The 19409-nt window shown below is 49.5% G+C and overlaps 2 protein-coding genes across 8 annotated transcripts in view; one reads left to right on the top strand and one right to left on the bottom strand.

Annotated features, from left to right (window-relative positions):
• DNAJB5 (DnaJ heat shock protein family (Hsp40) member B5) lies at positions 3377-12105 on the bottom strand. 6 transcript variants are annotated; one of them, XM_005654514.2, is made up of 5 exons: positions 11928-12105; positions 10962-11106; positions 8344-8588; positions 4949-5550; positions 3377-4812 (listed from the first exon to the last, which is right to left on the bottom strand). In XM_005654514.2, exons 1-5 carry the CDS (start codon positions 12088-12090, stop codon positions 4579-4581), a joined length of 1389 nt encoding a protein of 462 aa, XP_005654571.1. In that variant the 5' UTR covers positions 12091-12105; the 3' UTR covers positions 3377-4578. The 6 variants fall into 6 exon arrangements, with proteins under 6 accessions (XP_005654571.1, XP_003122027.4, XP_013841697.1 ...); XM_003121979.5 differs by having other exon boundaries at positions 10962-11103; XM_013986243.2 differs by having other exon boundaries at positions 10962-11420; positions 11928-12025.
• The window catches only part of LOC100525024 (protein FAM205A-like), a 161341-nt gene continuing 147490 nt past the window's right edge, over positions 5559-19409 (top strand). The window contains exon 1 of one of the 2 annotated variants that reach the window (XM_021065319.1): positions 5559-6722. The gene's annotated coding sequence lies outside the window, so the exon portion shown is untranslated. Of the gene's footprint in view, positions 7325-19409 lie in introns of both variants that reach the window. The other variant, XM_021065315.1, reaches the window with a different exon arrangement.

The following is a 19409-nucleotide window of genomic DNA, read 5'->3' as shown; positions in this document are numbered from 1 at the left end:
TTTACAGCATAGCCTGGGCTCCTAGCCCTATGTCCTAGTTTCCATTTTTCTTAGAGAATTTCCTATAAAAAATAAATTTGGAACCAACTAAAGCACCACCTTGGAAAAAATTCTTACATTTAAACTGGGGGTGGTGGTGGGTGGAGGAGCAGACATTAGCGATTCCACTGAGTAAAACAAAGGGAGACTCCAGTGTGGAGCAGCCACCAGGAATCAGGACAGTAGCCGCAAGGCACTCTCTGTGCAGAGAGGGGAGACCCAGGAAGAGCTGTCTCCATTTATGCTGCAAATGGGTGTTTGAGGGTGTGGGATCTACTAAAGACTATGCAATTGATCTGATTTGTCATTAGTGTTCCATGGTTGTTGGGAGATGTGGTGTCCTGCATGTCAGCAAATGACTCTTAAATAGTCCCAGAAGGTAGAGTTCGCCTTGTGACTCAGCAGAAATGAATCTACCATCCATGAGGACACAGGTTTGATCCCTGGCCTCACTCAGTGGGTTAAGTATCCAGCGTCACCATGAGCTTTGGTGTATGTTGCAGACGCGGTTTAGATCTTGGTGTTGCTATGGCTGCACTGTAGGCCAGCAGCTACAGTTCCAATTTGACCCCTAGCCTGGGAACCTCCATATGCCCAGGTGTGTCCCTAAAAAAAGAAAAAAAAGGTCAAGGGAGGAAATCTTCCTAGAGTTATTCCAAGCGTTAGACAAGCATTGAGAGGCCCAGATTATATAATTTTGGGTGACAGAGGTAGAGTTTACCTCTCAGGGTCCTTGAATCCTTAAAACTGTTTAGTTGATAGAGACTCAATTATGGCCCCTTTCCCCGTCCACATTTCTTTCTCAACCACCCATATTTCAGAGATAGCTATACTGAGGTTGCTTAGCTCTTTGAAAGGAACCCTTAGGCAGGTTGGGAGACAGGGCAGTCACAGTCCTCATTCTGGATGGTTCTCTCCCTCCCCCTCAGCTGTGAGCAAGGAAGGCCAGAGGGCTCTAGATGTTAGTTATGATTCACACAGGACCTTACGTCTGAGGAGAAGAGCAGACAAACTTTTTAGTTCCTCACATTCATTGTCATGGACAAATTACAGCAGAGTGGGAATCTGTGAAGGACAACAGAGGTAGTCCAGAGTCACTCCACGTTGAACAATGGCAGGACATGACTGAAGAGATGAGAGTGGAGTCATGCCCCAAAAGACTCCAGTCAGGAAAGGCAGTGCCCCAGAGGCAGAGAACAGACAGGAGAGTGTCTGGAGGGGAGCATCTTCTTGGACTTTCCACTTTAGAAAAAGGATATTTAGAGATTAATTTTGGATTCCTTCAGGAGCCAAAGAGCCCAGGGAGATAGAGAAGTTCAAGAAGACTCCAGCTCCTAAGCCACAGTTGGAAAATGTTCTTAGAGTTAGTGAGCTTGGAGACATCCAGAAGCTAAATGTCTATCTAAGTCATCAAAGGGGCTCCAGTGACCAAGGAGTTCCCTACATTCAAGAGTTCTGATTGCTCAAGATTTGGGATAACCAAGCTTAAAGAACATATTACAGTCATATAAATGAGAAAATGGTTGTCATAGGACTGTCACACAAAATTACCCCCCGCCACACACACAACTACTATAAAAGGATTCAGGGTCTTGATCAAAGTGAGTTGACTTGGGAATTCTCATGGCACAGTGGAAATGAATCTGAATAGGATCCATGAGGATGCGGGTTTGATCCCTGGCCTCGATCAGTGGGTTTGGGGCTCTGGCGTTGCTGTGAGCTGTGGTATAGGTCAGAGATACAGCTCAGATTCCAAGTTGCTATTGCTGTAGTGTAGGCTGGCACCTATAGTTCTGATTTGACCCTCTAGCCTGGGAACTTCTGTATGTTGTGGGTGCAGCCCTTAAAGACCCCCAAAAAACCCAAACACCCAAAAAAACAAAGATGACCCAATAAAGATCCCATTCCTCAGGACTCGGCTGAACTAGTTTTCCCCCTAGTTTCTTTACTATCTTGATGTGTGTGTGTATGTTTAAAGTTATACAGATATTAAAGGACCGCAAATCTCCCATGTAACCTCCAAGAATGGTAATATCATATTGTAGGCAGAGCTACAAGACCAGCTTCAGGGCCTTCTTATTGGAGTGCTCCTGACTTCTGAGGTCTCATAGTCTATTCCAGTGCTCAGTGGGAACATGACAGTTCCCATATCCCAGATCCTCAGTGTTCACATGGAGTCCAGAGGGAGCAGTCTGGCCCAGCAGACCTAGATCCCCAAACTTTAGGCCTCAGGGAAGAGCCAAGACAAGAATTTAGCCATAAGTGAAGGGAGGGACAACCTTAGGAGACCTGAAACTGGAAAGCATTGAGTAGGGGATGTGGGATTAGGAATCTCCCTGCCTACACTGGGGAACAGACATCCTTGTGAACAGAAACCCCTTGGTTTCTGCACTAGAAGGAACAGGCTCCACCCAAAAATACCTTAAATAAAAGAATGAGCATTTTTCACTAATGTTGTCCCAGGAAAAAAGGTAAGGGCAGGAAGTTCCCTGTTAAAACTTCAGCCTTATCAGCCTCTGTGTGGATCCCAGGCACTGGTGAAGGCAGAGTTGTCTTCCAGACATTGTGGACACTGAAGCTCAAGAGGGTGTGGCTGTCATGGGCCTGATCCTGGAGAAGAATCTGGGAGGAAAGTCAGCACCAAGAGGAAGACCAGGCCAAAGAAGAGCCTGTAGATGGGTATTCTGTGACACCCTAGCTCCAAGGAAAGTAACAAGTGCATCATACAGCCAGCACCTAAGCCCTGAGGACCAGAGTTGTCTCAGCAGGGACAGGCAACCTTGACAGACATCCCTGGAAAATTTAGATTTAAGTATCAACAACAGTATTCATGCCTCCCAGAAAGCTAGCATCTTCAGCCAGATCCCATCAAGTATGGGCCAAGGATGCCAGGTACCTCCAGCTGCCCTGCCCTCTGCCTCAGGTTCTGTCTCTGAGAATATGTCTCTTTCAGTCAGCCAGAAAGTCCTCTTCCTTCCCCTCCTAGGAGGAAAATTGCTCTCAAAGGAAAATTCTAGTCCATATAGAGAAAAATCTATTGGTTTTCATGCTAGCACATCCTTCGAGAATAGTCTCTATTTCTCATAACCAAGATATTTATTCTGTCCAAATATTTTTGTTTCTTCTAATAGTTGAGTGATACCTTCTGTCTTTGCTGTGTTTTGGGTATACATTTTGGAAATTCTGGGGATCTGGCCTTAGAGGAAGGAAGGAGTCAGCATCACCTTATCTTGAGGTCCTGCTTGGGCTTCTTAAAGGTGAGCGGGGCTCAGAAGGGAGGTTGACAGTGGTTCTGCATATCTGTCCCCATCACAGTTTTGTTGTTCCTGCTCAGATGTTGTATTTTTAAAATACTTTATTTTTTTCCATAATACTGTCATTACAAAAAAATACAAAAAAACTACTATAAAAACATTCAGGGGCTTGTCAAAGTGAGAAAAACCTAAAAACTCCACCCCAGAACCTGGCTGAAGCAGTCTTACCCTAGTTCCTTCACTATTTGACCTTTATACAACTGTAGGAGAGGGGCGGGGTCACACAGGCATCAAAGGGCTGGAAATTCCTCACGCAGTCTTCATGAAGGGTAAGAAATAAGTAGTGTCATATATCACAAAAATGGGATTTGGAAGTTTAGGGGTGGCTAGGCCCTGAGTTCAGAGGTGTGGGGAGAAACCTGTGACCCTGAATCTCTTGGTGGGGAATAGCTGCCACCTGACCCCAAAACCCTTTCCCTTCCTGATGAAGGCTGGGAGATGGACCCTGCCCTCCACCTCTTAGCCTTAATACAGCAGGCCCCTTCCCCTCCCTCTACCCTTGCACACTCCTGAGAGCAGCGGGGAGGACAGACCTTCCAGCTCTGCAGGGTCTTGGCAGAGGAGCTGTCAGGGAGACTGCTGAGGGCCCTGTTCACCTCCCTGCCGCAAATGAAAAGTGTCTCGTGCTCAGTGGCCCAGTTCATGGGTTATGGACCTTCCCTTCCTATCTCAACCCCAGAGAGGCACACACGACTCTAGGTGTGTGCTTCGTGTGCATGAATATGTGTGGTGTGTGGTAACCTTGGACACTGTGGACTTGGGGGTGGTACTGAGGTGGGAAAGCAATGTCCATTTTATCCTCTTCCTCCACCAACAGGAGAAAGCTGAAGGGAAGGGCAAGGAGAGGTATTAGCAAAGCTGAGAGGGGAAGAAAGACATGCTATTTACAGGTGTGGACAGGGAATCTCTATATCTTCAAGTAGCACTCGGGTCACTCTCCAGCCACTGGAGTGGGAACTGGATTCAAAGATAGTGACATGAAAATTGACCCCTGGTCTGGGCTAACTCTCCCCAACTCCCTCCCTCCCACTCCCCCAGGGCAGCCCAGCTCTGAAAGGGGTCAGGGACAGGAATATTTTTCCTGAAAACCAGTGGCTATTTTTTTTTTTTTTTTTGCATTTTAGAAAAGGTTGCCAGTGTCCAGTGGACATCAAGCTGGGTGCACATTGGATGGGGTGTGTGTGGGGTATTGCTGTGGTAGACTCTGGACTGGCTGGGGCAGAGCCTAGGAACAAGGTAGGTGCTGCTTAAGGATCTGTCGTGTTTGTGGTGTTAATCTATCTGGGAAGCGAACTTTGAACTCGACAATGAGGTCTCCCCGCTGGGTGGGCACCTTGGGGAAGGGAAGGCCCTCCCCACGGAGTCTCTTCACGGTGCCTGGTTTGATGACATCATTGCAGGGCAAAGGGATCACTCGGCCATCAATGGTGGGAATGTTCACGGTGCAGCCACACAGTGCCTGGGGAAAATGAGACAGAGAATGAGGAAAAGGTACGGTAGAGTAATTGGGAAGGGAAGAAAAACTGGAGTAAGAATGTCTCCATCACTGCCACCCCCCACCCATAAACACACATACAATTGGATCCAGGCCCCACCTCCTTGAGGCTGATCAGGGCGCTGTAGAGCACATTGGTGCCATCTCGGCGGAAGTGTGCATGGGGCTTGTCTTTGAGCACGAAGACGATGTCGGCAGGGATGTTGTCAGGTGTGGCATCGCCCTCTTTGGGGAAGGTGATCTTGGTGCCTTCCTTCCAGCCACGCTTGATGACAATGTGTAGGATCTTGTCCTCGGTGCGTACAGTTCTCCCGTCAGGGTTGAGGCGCCGCCTTGTGATCTTCATGCGTTTGGTGGAGCCGTGGTAGATTTCCTCCAGGGATACCCTCAGCTCATGCACCACAGGTGGGTCCTGCACCTTGCGCCGAGGGTAAAGTGGTTCTGGGGCTCGCCTCGGACCTCTACTCAGCCCATTGAAGCCAAAGCGGCCAAAAGCGCCAAATGGGTCCTCATCTTCATCCACATCCATGTCATCTGGGTCAAAGCCACTGAAAGGTCGAGTGGAACGACTGCTGGCAAAGAAGATATCGAAGGGGTTGGAGCCTCCAAAGAAGGAGGCAAAGGTGGCATGGGGGTCCCCATGAAAGGTGTAGTGAAAGGAGCCACTGGAGCCACCTGATGAACCACCGCCGGTCTTCAGGCCTGGAGGGAGGAGAAGTTAGGGGCAATGTTGCTGGTCTCAGCCCCACCCGGTCTCTTCCCCTTGCCCTCTAGGTCCCAATTCATGGGCCTAGAGAAAGAAGCAAACTTTAACTTCCACAGCAAGGGCTGGACTAATAGAGTAAGAAAAATCACTGGCAAGATTAATTTCTACTCTTAATTATGTGTTTAGTAATAAGACACATCTTGAGGTTCAAAGAGGCCGTTAACCAATAAATGGAAAAGCTAAGACTAAAAGACTTGTAGGATGTGACTTCCAGTCCTGTAATCTCTTCCATGTGACCCAAAGATGTCTCACAAAACCTTGAATGGCTGGCCTGGGGGTCACATTGCAAGTTATACCTGGTTCCTAAATTTTTGCTTATCTCCAAAGACACAAAGGGCAAGAGGCAGTCAAACAGAATTTGACCATACAAGGGGCTAATGAATGACCTGTCCCAAATAAGGTGGAGATACAGTCCAGCAGGAAGTCCACTCTCACTCTATTTCTAGCACGGTTTCCTTTTTCTCTGACTCCTGCTTGAAGAAGAGGAGCTCTTTGTCTACAAAAGATTTGCAAATGCTTCGTTCCCACACTCAGGACTCACAGTACTGCACAACTCCAGACGATGCCATTTACACACTGGACAGGCATAGACTGCAATGGGAATGGAGCTCCTTGGAGTTATACAACACTAAGCCTCACACCCCATACCTAATGTCAGAACAGCCAAAATGCATGAATGAGCTGGCACATTGTGGGTGGTGACCCCAGCTGCTCTCTCTGGAGTCAGGTTCTATCTAGGGGCTTAGATTCCTGGAGGCATTCTTCATGGGGAGGATGGTAGTGGCTGTGATGGGAGTAGTAGCGGGGTATAGGGAGGAGTAAGGGGGGGCATTAACAGTGAGAAATTATCTAGAACACATAAACTCAGTGGTGGGGCTCAGACTAGGGGAGAGGACTCATCTCTTTGAGGCCTTTATCTAGAATTTCATTGGCTGTTGATGCCTGAGCCTAATTTAGCTTCTTATTTCCTGGGACTACAAGAGGAGCTTTGTGTTTCATTAGAGAGGCCAAGTGGCAAGCAATTCGGAGACTCATGGCAGCTGCCTCTTCACCCCTCCCCTAAAACTCAAAGTCTGTTTTTTCCTTCTATTGAGGATCTGATTATCAGGTGAGTTTAAGAAGCATGGCAGAGCTCAGTGAGAGAGGGAGGTTGGACTAACAATGACAAGAGGGGGTAATTTCTCTGTAGGGATTCCTGCTGTACCTCTACCACACCCTTTACAAGCTGGGAACAACTTGTCCCCAGCTAGGGTGGCACACAGAGTCTATGTGCACAACTGTTCTGGCTGGCTACTAAGGAGGGGACAAGGTGGACAAAAATACGACCTGCATTTCCAAGGCTGCTACTCCCTTCCCAGGCCCTGGCTGTCTCTTTAAGGTTGTACTGCATCCTTAGGAGCCCTCCTGGGATGTAGATCTGCATTAGAAGCGGTGTCTGGATCTAGGGGCTGAGCTTTGCCCTTCTGTTTGGTCATGCAGGAAGGGAGGGCCCAGCTCCCACCTTCTTCCTAAATAAAGATGAGGCTGAGCAGAAGAATGGGTGTAATTCCTAGACAGGTCACATGGTGGCATGGTGTCTGCACTGCTTCCCTCTTTCACACCACTACCCCTCCCATCCCTCCGCCCGGGGAGAGAAACATTTCTTAGCTGAGACAATAATGGGGATTCCAGCAGATGCCTGGTGAATCTGGGAATTGGCAAGTCTAGTAGGTAAGGAGGGAAAAAAAATGGAACTAGTGGCATGGAGAATAAGAAGAGGGGGTTGGGAGGACTGGGGTGCACAGAGGATAGGGGAATGGAACACAAAGCAAGGAAGAGGAAAGGAAAAACATTCTTTTGAGCACCTGCTTTGTATCAGATACAGTCAGATCATCAGCTCATCTAATTTTGAGGCTTGAATGGGAGAGTAAGGAGGACACCGTGGATGCTCTTAGGGAGGAAGGACAGTTCCTCCTGGGAAGGAGAGTCCTCAGCTGTGACAATATCTCTTAATATAGCCTGACAGGTGCTTGTGGCTGGCGGGTGGCAGGCGGCCCTGAGGGGCAGGCCCAGAATTAGCAGCTACATCACGCTCGTGGGATGTGCTGGGAGGAGCCGCCTCTCAGAGGCTTTATTTGGGCCTTTCCTGCCACCCTGTGCGTGGCCACCAGCTACCCCAGGGAGGGAGCAAGATGCCAGCAGCAGTTCCCCTTCCGCTCTTGGATCCCTGCCACTTCCTCAGGGAGTCAAAACTCTACTTCTGTTCTGCTGGCCTGAAGTGGGCAGGAAGGGGGCAGGGAAGGGGACAATCATCTCTAGCTCAGAGCTCCAGTGGTTAATTCCCAGGCTGCTTAAGGGCCAAACTTTTATGCTGATGATTATAAATGCTCTGTCCTCAGAGAGCCACACACACTCCCTTTCCTAACCTTCTCCATCAGCCAATGAAGCAGCAGGGACTTCAGGCAGGACTAATAAGGCTGGGAAGAAAAGCAGGGCGGGGAAGGCCTCTGGCTCTAGTTTCTCTAAGGCCTGGACTTGAGGAGGGAGAGAGGTAGAGAGAGGCAGAGAGAACTATGGTGAGCTGAGGTGGATAGCGGGTGGTCTCTTCTCTCCTCTGGATGTCAGTGCTGGGAACACTTGTTTCCCTCACCCCCTGCTCAGTCTCCAGTTCCCTGCTTTGAGCACTGGGTTACCCAGGACCCCAGACAAGAACAGGTGTCCAGTATCTGGCTGGAGCACTGTCCTCTTACCTTCCTCCCCATATTGGTCATACAGGCCCCGTTTCTTAGGGTCACTCAGCACATCATAGGCCTCAGCAATCTCCTTAAACTTCTCTTCAGCATTGGGTTCTTTGTTCTTGTCTGGGTGGTACTTCAATGCCATTTTTCGATAGGCTTTCTTGATCTCATCTTCGTTGGCTCCCGACGGAATTCCAAGAATCTTGTAGTAATCCTTCCCCATCACAGCCACTGGACCGGCACTGGTCTCCTTGTTTCTGAAAGAAACCAGGGCCAATCCTTGATGCCCCTATTCCCTTCTACCCCAGTACTGTTCCTGATGATCTTGCAATCCCTAAACGACTCACTGTGTAACTTTCAGCAGGTCATGCCTGTTCTGTGGACCTCTGTCTCTCCATCAGTAAAATGAAAGGTTTGGACTAGATGATCTCTTCCACCTCTGACATTCTAGTATTCTGTGATTCTTTTCTTAGCTCCTGGGCCTTCCCAGCAGGAAGCTGGGGGCTGTGGCCCACTTCTTGGGGCTAAACTAAGGGCTAGGTCCTTGGGTCAGACTGAGGATCCTCAAGAGCCCTGCAGAGTGAGGTGGCACCATGGACTGACAGATCCACACACAGAAGCTGGTGAAGATCTGTGCTCTGGGTGAGGTCACCTGAGCATCGTGGTCTCCTACGCCATGGCTCAGGCATGGTGCCCAGACTAAGGGCAGCTGGGGCAGTGGCCCAGGACTGGGAACAGGCCTGGGTCTTCTGCCAGCTACCTTGGCCAGCCAGGCTGAGTCAGGGTGTGGGTGCCTGGATTTCTCTCGGCCATTGGAGACCCCAGGCCTCCCTGCCCCCGCTCCTCAAACCATGCTAAGTCTCACGTGTGATTCAGATCAGAGGATGACTCACAGCCTTTGGAAACTGCTGTTTCTAACTCCCTCATTAGTCGGGGGAGTGGTGAGTGTGTGACACTGTCCTTTCCCCAACCAGGACAACAGTTCCTTTTACTCATTTCCCAATGTCTACACACAAAACTATGTATAAGATATGTCTGTGCCACCTAGGCTTCATTGTTAGTGAACAAAAGCATTCTGGAGATAGGTAGGGCCTTTTAAAATAGTTGTTAGGAGACAACTGGGCACTAACCACCATTTCCTTAATACATTCTCTACCAGTCCTTTCCTTTCACCTGCCCTATGGTTTAGGACCTGGCCCAGTGCCAGGCCCACACTCCTCTGATAGTTCCTTCCATGCTGGGTGCAGAGATATTTGTTATTTATAAGAGGGAGAAATACAGGGCTCTAGTTCTTCCACTTTAATCTCCCTCCACCAATGTCTCTGCAATGGATATGAGAGAAGGGAACTTTCTGTAGCTAGAGCTATTTGGGGGAATGACCAGAAGCCATCTGCCAACCCTTCTGAAACTTGGCCAACCCCTGCCAAAGCCCGTAGAACCAGAGTCTTTCTAGCAATGTCCTAGGCTGGCAGCCACAGCTGAGGCCTGCTTTTATGCCTCTGCTTCAGAGAAGTATACAGGGTTTTCTGGCAGCAGTGAGGGCTTCAGTGGGTCAGGGCAGACCTCAAGGTCCCAGGTAGGCAGTGACAATGGCCCTAGTTCCTGCCCCCACATGGCCTGTTGCAGGTGGCTGGGTTGACTCATGGTTCTGGGAGTCACCTCGTTCTGATGAAGAGAAGTCTCCATTAGGGCGGATACTCCCCCTTTCCCCCCTACCATCATGTCATGCCTGGTGGGGGAGGCTGGGGTTGGGGGAGGCAGAGAAAGAGCATATGGGGGAGGGCAGCCATTTTCGGAAGCAGCAGTAAATGCGTCTGAGAGGTGAGCTGGGGGTGGTCTGCCATCTCTGCCTCAGCCCACACCTTCTTTCCCCGGAAACTGAGAAGGAACCCGAGCACACCAAGAGGTGCCTTCAGAGAACTGTAGCAGTTTTTAGGCAGAGAGTGAGTGGAACGGCTTGCCGTCCCCTCACCCTCCCCTTGCTGTCCCTGCATTACCTCTTCATCTGGCCAGCTTCCTCCCTGGCACCCACCTGCTAGCTGTTTTAGACCTATAATTCTCTTGCCTCCACAGACATAGGGCAAGCTCTTTCAAGAACTGCTTTTTCCCTCCTTCTTTCCTCCCTCCCTCCTTTTCTCCCTCCCCTACCCACAAGCCACGTGTTGGAGTGACAAAGGAGCCCCATGGCATGGCACTGCCTTTGATGGAGAATGTTAATGTAGAAGCAGGAATGAAAAATGAGAAATGGCAAGGGTGACTGATATAGGGAGGGGGAATGGTTGATACAGAAAATGAAGCACTGATGGAGGGGGATGAGGGATGACAAAGGGAAATATTTGGCTTAGGTGGCAAGTAGGGTACCGGTGGGTTTAAAGAGAGAGAGATGTAGAGAGTTGAAATACTAGAGGAGGTGTTCATGGAAAATGGATGCCTGAAGGGTTTGGTATAGAAAATGAATGATAAAGCATGCAGTTCATTCAAATGTAAGGGTGGAGTAGAAGGGGGTTCTTATATGTCACTGGGGATGAGATGAAGATGAGATGGAGGAAGCAGGTAGGCAATGGACAGGAATGCGACATGGAGAATTTGACTTGGTATGGGTATGAGTGCCCTTCTCCAGAGGGACTTACCGAAACTTTACAAACCCATTCAGCGTCCACGCTCGAAGTTTTAAGGGCTCCAGCTGAATTTTAAACATCAAGCTGGCTAAGAAGTCTTCTCCCCAGAAGTGTGGGAAGCTCCGGAAAGCTCCTCGGGCCTGTAGTGGGGGTGCTGCTGGGGATGGGCAGGAGAGCACTGTGCGCTTAAACATGCCCAGCCCAGCCCCTCACCTCGGATCGCTCCACTGGAGCCTGCTCGGAAAGCTGCAGCTCTGGAAGCCACCTCCTCAGGCCCTTGCCCAGCAAGGCTTGTCCGGTGCAGCAGGAGCTGGACCTGATCCCCAGGTGTGGCGAGTGAAGGGACAGGGTCCAGCGGCCACCTGCTCTCAGGTGCAGCAATGTCTGGCTGATTGTGAATGGCTGTATGGCAGTGTGACAGTAAGGCTGGCAGTGCGAAGAGTGTGTGCTTGTAAGTGGCAGCGTGTGTACCTGTGACAGGTGTGATAGTCTGTGAGGGCTTAAGAGGCAATGGGTTCCTCTCGCTTCTCTCTCCGTAGAGGACCAGACCCCAATTCCCAAGAACCTACTCAATGAAGTCACTGACAGGGAGTCTCCTCCCTCGCTGATGGGCGGGGCGGCGCGGGGAGAGCTCCGCCGGGACAAAAGGCGCGGCAAGGAGAGGAGGGGAAGAGAGGGGAGGGGGCTGGGGCGGGGGAGGGTGGTCGGTGATGTCACCGGGGCTGGCTGGCAGGGCCGGCTCAGAAACGCCTCCGCCCCACGAAACCCAATGCAACCCAGCCTGACCCTCTCTCGGCTCAGACGCTGGCTGCCCCCCGAGGGTCGTGGACATCGAGCACCTTGCAGACCCCGAGTCCCCACACCCCCACGGCGGAAGAGCCGATGGGCCTTCAGTGTCCCAACCCCCCGACACCAGGACCCCTGGCTTCGCGAAGCCCCCGCTCCCGGGACCCTCGAGTCCTGGCTCGGCGCCCTCACCGGTGAGGAGCTGCGGGCGCCACCGCGGTCCGTCAGACAGCCGCTGCCCCCTCACCCGGCTCCGGCTCCGCCGCCTCCACTCGGGACAGGAGTCGCCTGCCCGCCGGCGGCAGACAGCGAGCCCGGGAACCCGCCCCCACAGCTCCGCCTTCGCGATGCCCATTGCTCCATCTGCCCGTCATTCAGCTTGGCTTCTGTTGTAATTGGACAGCTTTCAACGAGTGGCTCTGTGATAGCCACCCACTCTCCGCCCCTGTCACCCGGCCACACGCGCACACATTCCGGACAGTGATTGGTGTGAGTCTGATTGGTGCACTCCACAATCAATCAACCACACCTCTTCACTATCTCGCCGTTTCATTGGTGAAAGGAACAGAGGGCGGCAACTCCACGCGCCCTTTGATTTTATTGGTTGGTCTCTGGGGCTCAGACCGGACTCGGGGGGACAACTATTTTAGTCCAATCTCTGGTTGGAGAAGGTGGGACGTACTGGCCACCGCTCGAATCCCGGGAGAAGCTTCTGGAACCCGTGCAACGTCAAAAGCAGCCTTAAAGGAAAACTGCGCTCACCACTTGGTGGTGACTCTGGGCATTCTTTCCTTTCTTTTTTTTTGGGGGGGGGGAGAGGTGAGGGGGTAGGGGAGAGAATAGTGCACTCTGGGAGGTGTAGTCCCTGGAGCAGAGTCAAAAGATCACACCTTCTTACTCATCTTCCATTTAATCGTAAACTGACCTCGCCCTGACCTGATTTAGCTTTATATTACCGTGACCCGGAATTGACCTGATGTGACCTAACAATCTCAAAACAGACTCTGGTAGATGTGTAGAGTTTAAGTACCTTTCTGATCTCTCCTTTGTAATTGGGTAGTTCTTTACAGGTTTAGCACCTTCATGCTTCCCTGAGTCCCCTTTTCATCCTCTGTATAATCCCCTCATCCCTGCTCCCTTATGCAGCCCGTTCTCAACAAACCCCACAATCCCCATTAAAGTTCCCCCTATAATCTTTCATCTTTCTTTTCCTTTGAGTTCCCACGTTTTAGCTCCCCTTTATCATCCTCTCATCTTGGCCTCATATGATCTCCTGTCCTTCCCTCATCATCCTCTGTCTTACCCTATTCTTAATCCTTTATTTACTCCCATGAACTCCCCTACCCTGGCCCCCTTTTAATCTTTCATCCTAGCTCCATGGTCTCCTTTCTTAACACCCTCAGAATCTCTCATCTCAGTACTTCCCCACCCCCATTAAATCTCAGCCCCAGTGTCCCCGATGTTCAGAGCAGGCAGGGCTGTGGAGGCGGTTGCCAGCGGAAGCCGACGCTTGAGCAGACACGGTGCCTAGCGCCCACGTCACTGTCTCCCAGACCCATCTGTGCTAGAGGGAGCGGGGGTAGGAAGGGGGTAATCTGGGGGTGAAGAGGGGGAAGGAGTTCTTGGGGGGTTTGAGGACAAAGGAAGGGCCAGGGCAGAAGCTTTCACATATCTCTCATTCTTTGAGGGTTCCCAATTCAGAAATTGGATACCCATGTGGTCATGCAAACTGGATAGGGCTGGAAACAGATTTGGAGAGCATCAGTACCTAGGCAGCAGAGCAGGGCAGGGAAGAGGTCTAAGGATCCTGAGGTCAGGTCTACATATCCTCTACTGCCTGCCTTCTTACTAGTATTCACAAGGGGGATCCCAGGTGTAAAGGGGTATGGGGTGTGAAGGAAGGAAGAAAGTGTGGTAAGAGGACAATGGAGGCGTTTCTGTCCTGCCTCAGGGGTAACGAACACGACTAGTATCCAGGAGGATGCAGGTTTGATCCTTGCCCCTGCTCAGTGGGTTAAGGATCTGGTGTTGCCATAAGCTGTGTTGTAGGTCGCAGACACACCTTGGATCCTGTGTTGCTGTGGCTGTGGTGTAGGCCAGCAGCTACAGATCCAATTTGACCCCTAGCCTGGGGACCTCCATATGCAGGTGCAGCTCTAAAAAAAAAAGGAGGATGAAGAGGAGGCAGAGTAAGGGGGTTAAGGATAGGAGGGAGGGGAGGGAAGATGGGGTAGGGGAAACGGAGAGTGGAGGAGAGGGGAGAGGGGTGAGGTGGATGGGGAGAGGAGGGAGGAGAGAAACGGTGGGAGGTAGAGTGGAGGAGATGAGAAGGAAAGGGGAAATGAGGAACAGGGATTAGAAGGGAGGGGAGATGGGGTAAGTAGCAAAAGAGATGGGATGAAGGGGAATGAGAAAGGGAGGGGAGGTGGGGTGACGGGGGAATGGAATAGTGTGACATGGAGGTAGGAAAGGGAGGGTGAGGGGGCCCAGAACTGCTAATGGATCTGGGGGTTCTCACTCCCCCACCTCCAGACTCATGGGGGACTGGGGTGTGGGTGGCTCTGCTTCTTCCTATTCCAATTCTGTCGATTTTGCCTCCTCCAGTCTTGCCTGTGCCAACACGGAGGCAGAGTTTAGTCACCGGCCCTTACCTGGTCTCTGCTAATGCTAAAGTGTAGGCTTAGACCTTCAAGGCTCTAGGGCTCTGCCTTCAGACTCTGTTATTTGCCGAGTTTGCTGTTGCTGTCCTGTGTCCCATTGCTCTGGACATGAAGTGTGTGTGTTAGGAACCAGGGTACGCTGTGGTATAGGATGTAAAAATGCAGGCTCTGGAGGCAGACCAATGACCTTGTGAGATGACTTGCCACATCTATGTTTCATTTCCACTGTTGGAAAATGGCAATAGACAACAGAAGTACCTTTTAGGGTTGTTGAGGGTTAGTTAAGGTAACAAATGTAATGCACTTATTTCTGAGCTTGGCATGTAATTAATGCTCAAGAGAGTTAACTGACTTTGTATGTTCACAGATATCTGGGTGTGTGAATGCATCTATAAGTGTTTGAGTCTGGGAATTATTTGTACTGTTGTATCTGTAATGCAATTGTGAGTGAGAGTGTATCCATGTGATTATTTTTGTGGGGTAGTGTGCCTAAATCTGTGTTATTTGCTGTAGTTATGTGATTTTGTGTTAGTGTACTTGTGATTAAGTGACTATGTAAGCCTATGTCCACACAACAAAGAGTGGATGAAGTGTGGCTGCATGGCTCTTGATACGCTGAAACCGTGTCTGCCAGTGTATGCATCTGTGATTGTGTCATTTCCAAACACCCCCGCTCACCCCCCATGGAGACGTCACAACCCTAGGTGTCCCTCATTTTCTCACCCTGAGGGAACCGGAACCCCGGGGGCAGGGGTGGGGGTGGGTGCCAGCGAGGGGGTTTAGACAGGAGCACATGTTCCCTCCCAGACTGTGTATAGGAGGGGGAGCCCTATCTCACATATATCCTGAAGGCTCCAGAGGAGGTTCTCCCCCCAGCCTGTTCTCAGTTCCCTGTCTTGTCACCATGGCAGCAGTTGCCAGGGGCTCCCAGGGTTGCTAAGATCTGGGTGTGGGTGGCTGCCAGGTCCTGCTGCCGTAGAAACAGAGAATCCTGGGGGAAAGGAAGCCTACCCCCACAGCTGCCACTTTACTGAAGTGACAGGACTGGCCCTTGGACCTCTCCTGTCCCCAAAGTATAGCAATAATTTGCCTGTGGCAGTACTAGGGTTGGTGGGGGGCTTTACTAGGAAGCTGGAACTAGAATACTGAGATTCACTTTCTGAGGAGAAAGGGGGCTCTGACCTGGCTATGACTGTATTTAAGTTTGGGAGGCCTTTACAAATTAGTGACTGCTTATTCTGTCTCCCATCTCTTATACTTCTCCTCTGGCAGTATCTCTGCTTGAGTTCTCCAAAGGCTGGTGCTTATTACCTGAAGCTTCAGCTTGGTATAGGAATGCTACTTTGACCTCTTTCCTGTGGATGCATACTGACTCCTTCCTGAGGTCAGACTTTTAGAAATATTACCTGGATAGACACTTCATGCTGACACTTGAGCCCAGAATTCAGTCCCGCGATGAGCCCCAACTTTCACCTCAACCTGAGAGACCGACGTTGGTCTCAGTGCTGGATGAGACAGTTCCCCACACCTAGCCTCAGCCTAAGCCCTCCTAGACACAAGTGAGCCCTAATCTTCATATTGATTCTTGTATTCACCTACAGATTCTGTTTTGATCCTGTACACTGATTTTGTTAAATCACTGATCAGTGATCTGACTTCCTGGTACTTGCCTACCACATCTCCCTGTGTGTTCTGAACCTACCCTGGTCAGTACCGTAAAGGTTCAAAAGGGTTTTTTTGCTTGCCCAGGGATGAAAGGATAGTACTAGAAATGACCAGAAGAGGGCGTGCAACATCAGGTTCTGAAGGCATTCTTCACAGAGCCCATCTGGCAAGGAGGTAATAGGCAAGTTGAGACCTTGGATCTTTTCTCTTAGGTTAGAACTCAGAACTGAAGGCACAGATAAGTTGGTCTAAGAGGCTGAATGAAAAAAAATTAAGGTTTCCAACCCAGGGATGCTAATGCTTTGGGTTCGTGTTGGTCTGTACAACATTGGTCTCCCTCCAGCTCAGGGGGCCTCAGGGCTGGGGATACTCCAGAAGGTGTTTAACTATTTACTGGCACCACAGGTCTCAAGAGGACTAGATACCTGGGAAGGTATCCCACCCCCAAGTTCTCATTTCATCATGTGCTCATACAGCTTCACTACCTTCTCTGGCATTCAGTTATCTTTGGGTCCTATTGGGCAGAAACCTGCCTCTCCTCCACCTTTGATCTTAGCTCTATCTTTGAGGTCACATCAACCTCATTGGCCCCATCTGATTTCCTCTGGTCTGCTCCTCACCAGGGTGGACATCCATCAGGCCTTCATGAATTCTTCCTCTACCTTGTTCAATTCCAGCCACTGAGACCTTTTTAGCCTAGCTGGGTTTCAGTTTGTGCTACCTGGCTCTGATTATTTTTTCCAGGCGTGCCAGTGCCACATACAAACAAGCTAGCCTGCCTCCCTTCTCTGACCCTGAACTTTCCGTGTAGCCTCAGGTTACATCAGCTTTTTGGTAGCCACCTCATACTGTTCACCCATACCAAGTGAAGGCCACATCCTCTGTTCTCCCTGACCTGCCAAATCATATCCTGCCTGCTTGTACTTGTTATGATTTTTAAAGGAGTGTTAAAAACAAAGATACTTGAAATCAATGAAATAAAAAACATTTTGGTAATAACTTTTGAGTTTTAGGGCAATCCTTGGTCTTGGAAATTGCTGTTATTTGATGCTTGCTTAAAGGTGGGATGAGCAAGGACTGAAGTGCTCACTTTAGCAGTACATATACTAAAATTGGAACATGACAGAGAAGATTAGCATGGCCTTTGTGCAAGGATGACATGCAAATTCATGAAGTATTCTGTATTTTTGTTTTGATTAATATTAAAATGTAATAATGGAAAGTGCATGTTTATATGAATAAATTAGTATATTACAAAAAAAAAAGAAAAAAGAAGGACTGAAGATCTGTAGTTGGGCTGGCTGTGACTTCAGCACTGTGGACAGAGGCCATTGGCAGTACCCCCAGCTATGCCTGGGACTGTGGGTGGGTGGAAGATGATACATGCACAGCTTTCAGATGGGGCCAGAAATTCTTGCTGCTCACTCAGTGTCTTACAATGTTTAAAGTTCTCTCCTCTTACTAAACTCATTCTATTCTCACTCAATTATCAGTCCAGGAGGCAGACAAAATAGGAACTATTTTCCAGATTTTTACTAATGAGGAAACTGGTTTATCAAGGTCATAGGCCAAGCAACTCTTTGGATGAGGTTGGCAAATTTAACAACCGCTGTCCTGCTCTGATTCAGGTGCACTTCTATTTATCTCTAAGGAACATCATGGTAGCTGATTGGAGTTTTTTGTGAAATCGAGGCTCCAGCCAGCCCTGGGAGCAAGTGGAAGTTGGTAGGAGGAACAGTGTTGGGAGTTTCTGAAGTTTCAGTCAGAATTATCTGAATGAGGGTGGGGAAACTTGCTCATCATTACGGTCCACTGAGGTTCCGCTTTTATGCCTCTTTTTCTATCCCAATTCTTGGCTTCACTGAGCTTGGAGACAAGGAGAAGAGATGTGTAGGATATTGTTAAGATGTTTTTGAGCCTGATTGACTTCCATGGGAAAATTCCGGGGAGGAGGTATGGGAATCTGTGAGTGAAGGGGGTGAGTTGTGCAGGTGGTAAGAAATTCTGTGACATGAGCTAAAGGCTTGGTTACCTGTGTATGTCTATTCTGGGGGTGGAAAAGAGAGGTGCTGGACCACACAGCAGCTGTTTCTTTGAGGTGTGCTTTTACAGGCAGCATAATAAAGTGATGAAGATCATGGCGCTGAAGGAAGACTGCCTGGTTCCCCTGCTTCTCACCTGTGTGACTGTGTAACCTTAAGAAATTCTTGGAGCTCCCATTGTGGCTCAGTGGTTAATGAATCCGACTAGGAACCATGAGGTTGTGGGTTCGATCCCTGGCCTCGCTCAGTGGGTTAAGGATCCGGTGTTGCCGTGAGCTGTGGTGTAGGTTGCAGATTTGGCTCGGATCCCTCATTGCTGTCTCTGGTGTAGGCTGGTGGCTACAGCTCCGATTCAACCCCTAGCCTGAGAACCTCCATATGCCATGGGAGTGGCCCAAGAAATGGCAAAAAGACGAAAAAGAAAGAAAGAAAGAAATTCTCAACCTCTCTGTTCCTCACTTTCTCATCAGTGATACAAATCACATGGGGTTGCCTAGAAGATTAATTACTTTATGCAAAGCACTTAGACCTGCCCAGTGCTCAAAAATGTTGGCAGTTACAGTTGGCTCTTAAACAGTGTGGGAGTTAGAGGAACCAATGCCTCCACTGCAAAAATCCTCATATATTTTTATTTTTATTTTTTGCTTTTCTTGCTTTTCAGGGCCTGACCCACAGCATATGGAGGTTCCCAGGCTAGAGATTGAATTAGAGCTTATAGCTGGCGGCCTACACCACAGCCACAGCAACATGGGATCTGAGCCGTGTCTGCGAGCTACACCACAGCTCATGGGAATACCAGAGTGAGGCAAGGGATCGAACCTGTGTCCTCATGGATGCTAGTCAGATTGTTAACTGCTGAGTCACAACAGGAACTCCCTCATATAACTTTATAGTCAGGCCTCTGTATCCCTGGTTCCACATCTGCAGATTCAATCAACTGTCATGTAGTACTGTAGCACCTATTTATTTTTTTTTTAAATCTGCACATAAGTGGACTTATGCAGTTTAAACTTGTGTTGTTCAAGGATTAACCATATTCATATTTGGGGCTCATATGGTTTGAAGGTAGAATATCTGCCTCTGATCTACAGTCTTAAGATGCTTTCCTATCTATAAGTACTGGCTTTGTTCTTGCCAGGCAAGAGGAATGAATGGGGATTTCATAGCTCCCTGAAAGCTTCTCCAGACTTTAGTTTACCCAACCCTAACATATCACATTAAAACAATTTGCAAAGATGGGGAGGAAACTCTTAGACCAAGGAGGGCCAAGACCAGGAGAAAACAGTCTCCTGCCTTTTCTACTTTGT

Source organism: Sus scrofa, chromosome 1 (assembly GCF_000003025.6).
Source record: "Sus scrofa isolate TJ Tabasco breed Duroc chromosome 1, Sscrofa11.1, whole genome shotgun sequence".
Lineage (NCBI taxonomy): Eukaryota > Metazoa > Chordata > Mammalia > Artiodactyla > Suidae > Sus > Sus scrofa.
Note: the sequence above shows the minus strand (reverse complement) of the source record. Positions and strands in the feature narration are given on the sequence as shown.

Excerpts from the sequence above, each read along its gene's own strand:
- DNAJB5 (XM_005654514.2), bottom strand. The coding sequence starts at position 12,090 with ATGGGCATCGCGAAGGCGGAGCTGTGGGGGCGGGTTCCCGGGCTCGCT. Across the intron at positions 11,107-11,927 it reads GCGCCCGCAGCTCCTCACCG|CAGCACCCCCACTACAGGCC; the intron begins GTGAGGGCGCCG and ends GCCCATCCCCAG. Across the intron at positions 8,589-10,961 it reads AATGGGTTTGTAAAGTTTCG|AAACAAGGAGACCAGTGCCG; the intron begins GTAAGTCCCTCT and ends GGTTTCTTTCAG.